The sequence below is a fragment of the Paramisgurnus dabryanus genome, chromosome 12 (assembly GCF_030506205.2).
Source record: "Paramisgurnus dabryanus chromosome 12, PD_genome_1.1, whole genome shotgun sequence".
Taxonomy (NCBI): Eukaryota; Metazoa; Chordata; class Actinopteri; order Cypriniformes; family Cobitidae; genus Paramisgurnus; species Paramisgurnus dabryanus.
In genome coordinates this window covers 16,931,169-16,942,838 of record NC_133348.1, presented here as the reverse complement: position 1 = coordinate 16,942,838, position 11,670 = coordinate 16,931,169, and the positions used below count along the sequence as shown (strand labels likewise).

At 35.3% G+C, this 11,670-nt stretch overlaps 1 protein-coding gene across 4 annotated transcripts; it reads right to left on the bottom strand.

Annotated features, from left to right (window-relative positions):
- Positions 1-154: 154 nt before the first annotated feature.
- On the bottom strand, positions 155-6,992 carry max (myc associated factor X). Of its 4 annotated transcripts, none has more exons than XM_065256900.2 (5): positions 6,813-6,992; positions 6,460-6,486; positions 2,356-2,463; positions 1,608-1,731; positions 155-1,508 (listed from the first exon to the last, which is right to left on the bottom strand). In XM_065256900.2, the coding sequence occupies exons 1-5, from the start codon at positions 6,846-6,848 to the stop codon at positions 1,321-1,323; spliced, it is 483 nt and encodes a 160-aa protein (XP_065112972.1). In that variant the 5' UTR covers positions 6,849-6,992; the 3' UTR covers positions 155-1,320. The 4 variants fall into 4 exon arrangements, with proteins under 4 accessions (XP_065112972.1, XP_065112971.1, XP_065112975.1 ...); XM_065256899.1 differs by having other exon boundaries at positions 1,608-1,746; positions 6,813-6,991; XM_065256903.1 differs by lacking the exon at positions 6,460-6,486 and having other exon boundaries at positions 6,813-6,991.
- Between the last annotated feature and the right edge of the window lie 4,678 nt (positions 6,993-11,670).

Sequence of the window (11,670 nt, the reverse complement as noted above, 5' to 3'; positions counted from 1 at the left end):
AATCTTATATGTACTAAAAAAATGGCTTTATAAAAATTCTGATGCTAGAAACCTTCTAAATCTGGATTTCATGAGAATCACCCATATATGTGTATAAAAAAAGAATTAACTTTCTGAAACAATATTGATGCAAAGGTATCACACAGAGCATATGTAAAGGATAAAATAGTTTTATTTATATTCTTATTGTAAAGGTAGGCCTCAACTTGCAAGCCGACTGTTGGCAGTATGTACAACATACCTGTAATTTCCATGGAATGGAATTAGACAAAGAAAGACCTACTCAGTTTTACTTATGTCCTAAGTGGAAAATATGATAAAAGATATACACACGCACACTCACATCTCCTATACGCTCAAAATGCAATTTTTGTGGTGTGCTGCAGTCAAATTTCCAATCAACATTTAAAACATTTATCTTAAGTCACAACATGAATCTACTTTTTCAATATTGACTAGCTTTGTGGGGAAAACAAGTTTTGGAACGTTCAAATTCCTAATATGGAGTGAAATACATAAAGTTCATTTCTGGGCGGCTCGGATAATGGATGCAAAATAAATGCTTTATCACATTTTCGCCCCCCATTTAAAACAAAAAATGTTTTTCAACCTGTAAACTTTTACTACATCAGCATCAGGCTTAAACAACAAATACAACACAAGCTCAGCAGCCTTCCCATAAAGCATGTTTTTTTTTTATGGCAAAGTGTACCACTCATCCCATAGGTCTAACTAGGGGTACATTGATAGACGCTCAATCGAACATTTCTTTATGGAAAAGTTGCACATATTTAGAAAGGCAAACCACTCAGGACAACTCAGATAAGGGTAAATTCTAAGCAGGCTTTAAGATATTCAACAAAAACATATATTTTAGCAGTGCTATGAGCTGTACGCCTCTCTGTTCACCCCTTTGGATTCCACCTGGAGGGGCTGTAGACAAGGGTACAAAAAAGCATCAAGTCCTTAAATTGCAAAGCTGCCTCATTTTGGGATTAAAATCATTGTTCGTTGTTGCGTGTGCCGAGACACAAGATGGACGAACTGAGCGGGAAAGGGAGGGAGAGAAAAACAAGGCATAATTTCAATTGTGAGTCTTCTTCCCATAATGGGCATTCCTCGCTCTTGTAACCCTGTAAGGATGTGTCTTCATCACGCTTGGGTTCTCTGGTTGACATTCACTGATGGAGACCGATCGAGAAGATTTGGGGAGAATAAGGTACATACAAACATAACTACAAACCTAAAACAGGCCGTTGCTGTGGCTCTCCCTCCCCCCCCTCAAGGAGAACTTTGTGGAGCAGGCCGAGGACTTGCTTTTTAGCTGTCGTCGCCGCGATGCTTCTTCCGGGAACGCTGTTCTTCCGGCTCGGACTCTGAGCTTGAGTCGGAACCGCCGTCGAAGGCAGATACAGCGCTGCCTTTGGGATTGGTGTACAGGCTGCTGTCTGAAGAAGAATAGTTGGACTGAAGCTGTGTGGTCCCCTTGACTTTCTCCAGTGCCCGTACTAGAAAAAAAAATCACATCTAACGTTTTAAGAGCGAACTTCAACACCAGCATTAGACTTTTCACCTTAACCACAACAAACAATTGGAGCAAAACCCACCTTGTTGCTCCAGCAGAGCGTTCTGCCGCTTCAAGTCATCGATGTCCTGCTGGTGCGTGTGGTTTTTCCGTCGCATGTACTGTATGTACTCTGTGGCTTTATCTAGGATCTGAGCTCGGGATGCCTGTTTGATAGATTGCTGTCAGCAACAAATGAAACACTCGATTTTGACGCAAGGAAGGCTGCATTTACACATCAACAATATGAATTCTTAGCATGATTTTTCAAAAACCCTAACAAACTCTATTAGCAGGACTAACAAAACTGCTAAAACATTAGCTACACATCTAAAATGAGTATAAAAGACAACTTTGGGTATTTTTGCTTGTGTGTATAGATATTTAAGTTAACATTGTATGAATTGAATGTCTCATTTAAATAAACTACCAGAAAATCCTTGCACCTCAACAAACATTTAAAAGCATTTTGGAACCTGAGATTTTTTTGTACTTCGCTTCAGCCATCTGTGTAATTCCCTTAAAATGTCTTTCTGGTTCCATGCCTCTTTTTTATTTGAACCTCATCTATCAGTCTGGACCACGTAGTAAATCTACTCTACTCCAAACCACTTCCCCTTCACATCTTAACTCTTTAACATCACTAAAATTCTGGCAATACATGACATTTGTAAATCATTTTACTTGAAATGCAACTTCTATAACAATCATAATAAACATTTGAAATAACAGAGTACACAAAAACATCCTTTATCCCCTTCCTTGGGGCTTTACCAGTGAGTTTCACCAACCTTTTCCCCTTGCAAGGCGGGAACAGAATCCCGAAGGCTGTGAAAGCTGTCTTTGATGTGGTCCCTACGCTTGCGCTCCAGCGCATTGTGGTGTGCCCGTTTGTCTGCCTGCAATGAGAGAATCAAAGGGGCTTCAGCCTCTTCCTTCGGGATTGTGCCACTGGGTAATAATAATAATAATAATAATAATACTAAATAACTAATAATAACACAAACTATGTATGTAGTTATAGACCTTTAACAATTTAAATCATAAAAACCCAAATACCTTTGTGATTGTACCATGCTAAAGCGAAAAATAATTTAATAAAATTTTAATCCACAGACAAACCAATAAGACTACACAATATTTTTGTACATTTATTTATTTTCTTTATCACCTCTCAAATAGGGGCAGGTTACTTTAAAAATATTCAATTCAATTTTATTTATATAGCGCTGTTCACAATCGGTAATTGTTTCAATTAAGCAGCTTTACATTAATAGAAGCAGGGGAAAACACAGAAAAATCGACAGACAACATAAGCAGCAAAATACAACGGCTATGAATAAACTTTACAAGCGAGCCTATTAATAATGTAATGTATAGAAGAAGGTGCCAAGTTAAGCCAATGTCGGCTGACTCCCCGGGGTTGAAAAAACCCCTAGGAGAAAAACCTCCTGACTTTTTTTAGCTAGGAGGGAAAAAAGTCCTAGGAGGAAAAAACCCCTTGGCAGATATATATTCTATCTATCTATCTATCAACGAATAAATACAAAATTTTAAACAAACAGCTCAGATAAATGCATTTTTTTAAGGACTTTTGTTAAAGATCAAATTCAGAACGATGATCAAAAAAATACACATATACAAGAGGATGTTAAACACAACGCGACTCAGCATATTGTTTTCGTTTTCTAATATTTCGGTGTTGTCATGCACAGCAGAGATATCGACAGCTGCCCATATGTGCTGCTTTGCAACCGAGCTCAGGTAGTCTCGGGTTTGTTATTTCAATGCACTCCTGGATCTGCATGACAGCTTTCACATTGCAAGTTTTTCATGTGAACTGTGCCGTTTTTCGAACTAAAATGCCAGTGATGTAACATGGGTTGTCATCCACTAAAACAGTTTATGAGAAGAAACTATCTTTCTTCTCAATCATAGACTGTATAAAATATGAACGTAATGTCCGTGACTTCCCCCGTAGGTTTCTGAAGAGCATTTTTGAAACCCAAAGTTGGCGGAGCCTGCCGTTGCCATCTTGGCAGCTGAATTGCCTGGTTGCTAAACCACATCCACCTAGCCTGACAGTAGTGACAGCAGACGTAATTCTTCTGTCAATCAAGTGGCCACACCCTTAATTATGCAGAACTTTGAGGCTTAAAATAATTTGAATGGGTTTTACAAAAAATAAATCTCACTCACAGTTGTCATAAAGAGCTATTTTTTTCTGCCGTAAAGTTGGGCATTTGAACATGGGGGTCTATGGGATTGACTCCCTTTTGGAGCAAGTATCTAATTTATTTGCTGGTAGATGAACAACGCTCATGTGTAAAAACCTTTTCGAGCTTATCTCATGAATGTTTTAAAACTGGATTTTTTGTACATTTCTTGATGCGAATTAAAATGCTTGTTACTAAACATAACCGTATTCCTTTAGAAAGCCAGCTAAGCATCTACATAAGTCCATGTTTTAGTATCCTGGGACTGTTTTGTTGAAACAAACAACATGGCCACTGGAGTCCAATGTCAGCGGGCTTGGCCAAGGCTGTTATTACATAAAGGCACAGCTGTAAAACCTGTTTCAATTCCAGTAACTCATTAACAAGTGCCTCTTTCACATTCTGTGGAAAAAAAAGAGACAAAACGAAAGCAGTTATCCAAATACGGAGTCGCCACTGAGCAACACAAAAACATTCCAGTGTCTCATCGGCACCTGGAAAGGTAAGGTGTGGCCACAGCGTTACAGGTAGACTCAGACTGAATGTTTCATGCGTAAAAGGTTAAGCAGTACACCGCCAGCATCAGGATTGTATTACACTCACGTGAGGTGTAAGAACTACCAATTGCTCAACACATACATACAGCTATTCTTTCTGCAAGTATTTCGATGCAAGTGGCTTGTCCACAAATGTAACCGCAAATCTGTCACAAGGAGCGGACGCATGTGACAGGCTCAAGTCCCAAGCAACCTTGGCAAAAATAAAATAAAAGCTGCAGATTAAATCTACGAAAGCAACGTGAATCTAAAAACACAATCGCTGAGAAAAGACCACAAAACGCACCCCTGTTGTCTTACAATCTCACATCCTTATGAAAAAAAAAATATTTCCTCCCCGCACAAAACGATGACAGAGATAAAAAGGGCATTGGGGACATTGCAGACCTCGTGTCTCCAGTCTACACAATGAAAACTCATAGCCAGTAAAAAAACAAACAAGAAGGAAAAAAACTACTTCAGAGCTTTACAAAAGGACAGTTCTGGATAGTTGCTATGTCCTGTGTTTGAAGATCTTGTTTTAAATGCCTCAACCTTAAGTGTGTGTGTGTGTATAATATATACACACACACATATATATTTATATATATATGTGTGTGTGTGTGTATAATATATATACACACATATATATATATATTTATTCTGTAAATAAAATATTTTGTGATTTATTTCTGATATATAAATATATGTTAAAAGTATGTGTCTAGAAATAAAATCCACAAATTTTTTATGGGCAGAGCACAAATCTAAAATTCTTGCCCAATAAAAATCCTTACTATCAAGTCCTACTGCCTTTGCATGTTTTCAACTCCACTGCTCCACCTTAATTTCCTGACCAATCAACACTTGAGATTCAAAACATGCTTATGAAATGCAGAAAACACCAACATATCAGGACAAAATTTGTCTGTTTTAACATGGGACGCCCTTTTCGTAGTGCAACAGTAAACGGCACAATAAACGTAAAGACTATAAGACTTAAAAAATCCCAGTACAACAAGGAAAACATATACAAGGTCAAAATTAAGACTATGGCAGAAGATAAAACAATGGGCAGACTGTGGTCCAATCCCACATAACTCCAAAATCATTTTCAAAAACATGAAAGCTATACTACATGCATTGCTGGGGCGGCTATAATGGCTGAGGGATCGCAAACAAGAGTCTATTCTATTTTCTGGGACATTTTACATATAAACAGTTTAGACAAAGCTACAAGAAATTTTAACTAGGTTTGGAGAGTAGTTAGTATTCACCGCCATTGCACTGCTAGACTACATACATGCTTAAGTTTTCCTATCTAAGGTTAAATGCTATGTTTTTAAGAGAGTATGCTGAACAGCTTAGGCCTCGGCTCGTTTGTGATGACGTCATAATGACAAAAACAAAAAGCAATGTGTATGCATGTATATAAAAAAAGTATAATTTTAAGATTTTTACAAAATGTATTCACTTACCCTAAACATCTGCCTTAACATACTGCCTTAAACTCTTAAAGATAACCAAAAAATGTTGCACAACAAAAATATGCAATGTTTCACCGATGTTTTTTATTATTTGTGTGCATGCTTGTGTTCAATGAGGCTTGGCAGGTTTTACGGAAAGAGAAAATAAATAAATATTCAGGAGACGAGATAAATATATATACGAGGGAAAGACACCAGGCAATATTTATTTTCCATAGCTGCTCAATTAACGTTGCTTATTTAATACACAGCTAACGAAATAAAATGACTGTGTTAAGGGCACATTCATACTGCCATCGTCCCACATACTCATGTACACACCAAACAACGCGACGCGACAAATTAGATCCTCTATAACGTGTGCGTTCTAGTGCATCGCGTCGTCAACACTCACCTTCCTCCCTCTGCATCAACTGACCTGACCACTGGACCAACTACAAAACAAGACGACTGTGTGGGCTTCTAAGCTTATGTTGACTCAATCCACCACATCTACCCCCGTTTACTCTTGATTCTCGTGTTTTGTCGTCCTACGATGCAAATTCAATACGGCCGTTCAGTACCTACCCGGAAATAAATTGTGGCTAATCTCAAAAAGAGAAGATATTTTCGGCATTAAAGGCTAAAGTGGATTAATTGCTCCGCTTATTACGCACCACAGAGTGATATCTCGGTGATTCTTCCTGTAAAAACAAAACAAAACAGAAAAGTACAATTGTAGCTACAGCTGTAAGAGTGATAGTTAACGTTAACTGGCTAATAATATTTTTAGTAAATAGAAATGTAAATAAAGTACAAGCATGAAGTCGACCCCCGTGTGTATTTGCTCATTTGGATATTCTTACGTAGCTGGCAGGAAAATATTGATTTCAATCGCTAGGTTGGCTAACTAGCTAACTGGTTAGCCTCTTCGGGCTCAAGTATCGAAAATACAAGAGGGTTTCGTTCTCTCTTTCCAAAGCTAGGCGAGCAAACATGCAGGTTAAGAAAGAAAAAATACTATACTCACATCGCTGTCGACCTCGATATCATCGTTGTCGCTCATTCTTCGGCGAAGATAGATAAACCTACACGAAGTGTTGTTTTGAAAACAACATGAAATAGGGCCCAAATCAAATGAACAAACAGGAGAGATTCACTGCTTCAACGAAACAAGATCAACGGACTCTCCACACGTGACTCGCCTACACACGGACATTTACCATGGCGTGTCACGCATATGATGCTGCGCAAGGCATTGTGGGGCTTGGAGTTTTTGTGGCGGTCGTTGTATCGGAAAACGCTGTAAGTGAAACTACAACACCCATTCGGCATTTGTGGTTGGCATTTCTACTTCGCTTCAAGGAAGAGCCCTTTTAGTTGGAATTTGTCATGGGAATTGTAGTTTATTTGTTGTAAGCATTCATAAGCGCTACCATTTAAGACACGTGGAAAGTGTGTGTGTGTAATGTCTTTATAATGCGGTGACTAACAAAACTACAAGTAATTCTGGTAAATGACGGATCTGCTTTTATGACATTATGACTGTTAAATATGAAATAAGTCTGTCTGTACTTGTTTTCACGTCGACATTAAATGAGAGATATTATGAATTTCAGATGTTACAAAATAAATAACAATAAAGGCCATGGGTTAATACAGTATTATACCCTGTTTCATGGTCTATAAATTGCATTCTTATCCTATACATCTACATTTATGCATTTCTCAGATTCGAGTGCATTTGAGCTATACATTTTATCAATATGTATTTCCTAGGAATAAAAACCATGACCTTGGTGCTGCAAACATAGTGTTAAGTAGGATGTACTCGTGTTTTATAAGATCACACTCTATATTTTTTCAAAAATGCATTCTTCCTATAAGTCAATTTGAAGATCATTGTGTTTAATTCCTGGGAAACGCATGTACTGATCAAATGTATCTGCCAAATGCATTAATGTAACGTTATAGAGTTTTAAACAACTGTCAATACAGGTCAGGCATCTTTCTCCATGAAAACCAGGCAGATGATGTATTTTCCCCTTTCCTCAAAATAATACTACTGCCGATAAGGAGCTTAAACAGTGGATTATATGAGCTGTTGTGCTGGATCAGTAAAACGACAAAAACAAGCACATATTTTTTCTTCACACCCATAAATAATACTAAATAGGGGATTTATTTCTAATTTTATAACACATATAGGGCGAAAAATATATGTTTCCTGGCCAAAAAAATTAAAGTTTGTATAAAATGTATTAAGTATAAAATGTATAAGTATGTATAAAAGTATATGTATATTTTTGGAGTTGAAAATTTATCTAATTTTAACCTTTTGTTTACAGGTTTGTAAAATACAAAGTTTTTCTTCCAAGGCAATTCTTCCAAAATTTTCTAAAAGTGGCCAAAAAAAATTTGTAAACATATTTCAACATATATTTCAGTACATTCCTTGTATATTTTGAAATATATTGTAAATTAAATTTTAAAGTTTATTTTTTGCCCTATGGGAATGCTTTTTCACTACTTACAAATGTCTTCTAGTACTGGCTGTACAAAGGAATTTGACTACATGAGTCTAGTGTGACCTCCCTAAAATCAGCATTGTCTATGTGGCAGCGAATGTCAGTGTACGTGCATTATTCAGCAGCACCATTTCAAACCATCTCTCCTCATGTGGGCACTGATTGACTACAGGATTATTATAGTTCTCTGTATCTTGCACAAATGTATAAAAAAATCTGAAAAATAGGGTATGTATGATGTAATTACATTACTAATTATTAATTTCTCTTTACCTGGCTATTAAACACTACAGGTGATCACCCGTACACTCTTAGAACAAATGTATATTAAAAACAAAATTCACTCATCTCTGTGTTATATTTTAACACAAAATGACACATAACGTGTTAAAAGGTTAATGCACAAAGATGTCTAAATGCTTTGTATGTGTGTTATTTAATAAATGCATTTACATTAGAAAAATGTTTACAAACATTTATTGTATGTATGTCTATTATAAACTTTAGAACAAAAAATTTAATAAAATTTATTCAAAAGTTCTGTAACTACATCATTTAAACACTAGATGGCACTTATTATTTAAAATGCGCATAAGGGTCATGAGGTTTATGCAAAAAAGTGTGCCATCATTGTAAAATTTCAACTTCAGGAAAGTTAACCAATGTTTAATCATAGTAAAAGTGTAACCATGGATGTTGGTAGATTAATTACAATTGGTATTATCATCATGTAACTACAAATATTTCTAGGTTTATTATGGTTATTGTGAGACCACAGTAAATGTGTTGTTACTGTTTAACTACAAATAAAACAAAATCAACTTTATTTAATAGTTAAATCATGGTTAATTTTATTACGGGTTGATTAATTTATAGTATTGTTACTGCAATACTACTACTTCTACTACTATTACTACTACTACTACTACTACTTCTACTACTACTACTACTACTACTACTACTACTACTACTTCTTATAATAATAATAATAATAATAATAATAATAATAATAATAATAATAATAATAATAATAATAATAATAAATAATAGGGCTGTCAAAAGATTCATCGCGATTGATCACATACATAATAAAAGTTTGTGTTTACATAATATATGTGTGTGTGTGTGTGTGTACTGTGTGTATATATTATGTATAGCCTATATAAATACACACATACATGTATGAATTTAAGAAAGATTTTATTTATATTTTATATAGATACATACATGTAAATGTTTCTTAAAGGTGCATTGTGTAACATTTTTAAGGGTCTCTTGACAGAAATGCAATATAATACGCATGACTATATTATCAGTGGTGTATAAAGACCTTACATAATAAACATATATGTTTATTACCTAAAATTGAGCCGTTTTTATCTACATACACCGCGGGTCTCCTTACATGGAAGTCGCCATTTTGTGCCGCCATGTTTCTACAGTAGCCTAACAGACAAACTGCTCTCAAAGCGCGTTTTGTCACTACTGTATTTAGTCTTAAACAACAATGTTTTTGTCCTGTGACAGGTACCGTAGCTTCTCTATGCGTACCGTATATCTCACTGCTAGATGGCACTAAAATCTACACACTGCACCTTTAAATACAAACATTAACGTGTGTGTATTTATGTATAAAATTACACACAGTGCTGCAGTGCACACATATAAATTATGTAAAAAAAAAATATTTTGTATGCGATTAATTGCAAATAATCTTTTGACAGCCCTAATAAATAATAATAAAAAACATTTAACACTTAATCTGCTGCATCACTGTACTCCTTGTGTCTTTATAATGACAGCTCAAAGTGTTAAAAATCCCTAGTAATAAATCTAAAGTAATGAACAATTTGATGAACGTTTTTAATCTCTCCTTACGTTTAAGATTTCGGATAACTCGACTACTCGAAATGTTCATGTTATTTTGTGATTTTTGGAATAACATATCATGCAGTATTGTGCTCTGAGCTGCTGCTTTTGAAGGATGTGGTTAGAGATACTGGGTTGCACAAAAATCACAACCTTTCAAAAATAACTAAGCCAAGAGACGGTTGCATCTTTCACGGATTTAACAACAAATGCAGGAATCTGTATTGTTTCTTCAAAACGTCTGCAAATGGAGATATATCCTTATTGTAACAATGTGACTGAATAAATATTGTGTTTAAGCTTGTCATTGGAGGTGAAGAGAAGAATGTCTTGGTTTTAAAGATACATTCTGAGAAAACTGGAGGTATACAAAAACTATTTGAAGGCTTAAACATCGCGTTTACACTGGGTTAGATAAACAGTAGCCTAACTGTGATATAATAAAGACACCATATTATTACTAATTTTAAATAATTGGTTAGACTTAGTGTTTGATGTATAAACAAAGACAAACATTTTACATTTAAATGTATACTGCAGCAATTTTTACAGTAAATATTGTTTCATACCAACTTAACAAACAATACCTTTTTTAAACCTTTTTTAAAAGTCTTTTTAAAGGTACACCTTTGTACCAATATGGTGCATATTTGTACCTGGTACATATCTGTACATATGTGCATGGTACATATTAGGACCTTTTTTAAGGATACTGTGCAGTGCATAGCAGATTTTTTATCTTTAGTGAGAAGAACTTCCTAGAAAAATGCAAAACACATATAAACTTCAAAGCCTTTACTGTCATACGTCTGCTCCCTGTAATAAAAAGTTTACATTTCCTCTAGAAAAAGAAACAAGGTTTAACCGAAGTACAAAAAAACCCATATAAAATATTACAAACATGGCATACAGTACACCGACAGAAAAAAAGGTACAAAAGTTGTCACTGGGACGGTACTTTAAAAAAGGTCCTAATATGTACAATTTAGCTATAGATATGTACCTTTAAGGGACCAGTATGAACCTTTAAGGTACCAATGTGTACCTTAGATGTACCAATATGCACCATTAAGGTACAAAAGTGTACTTTTTGAAAAGGTACTAAACCAGTTGTAACTTTATGTACCTTCATTTACTTTTTATTAAATGTAGTGAAATATTACACTCTTTATGTAGTAAGAAAGGAGTGCTAAACATGGGAGAACACTTAGAAAGGAAACATTAATAATATTTGAAAACTCCTGATTTAGACATTTATTATTAACACAGAAAAACATAGAAACATCAAAAGAGTAAAACAATGAAAATATGAACTGTTTCTGTTGAAATAAAACACATTCTTAAATTGGCAAGATAATCTTTAGAGATCGTTACACAATGATTGAAATGTGACAGCAGCAAAACAAACTAGGCAGCAAACAAACTAGCAGTGGCTTAGACCCTAAAGGGTTAAGGAAGAAACGACTGACAAAAAGTACTACAAATGCAGTA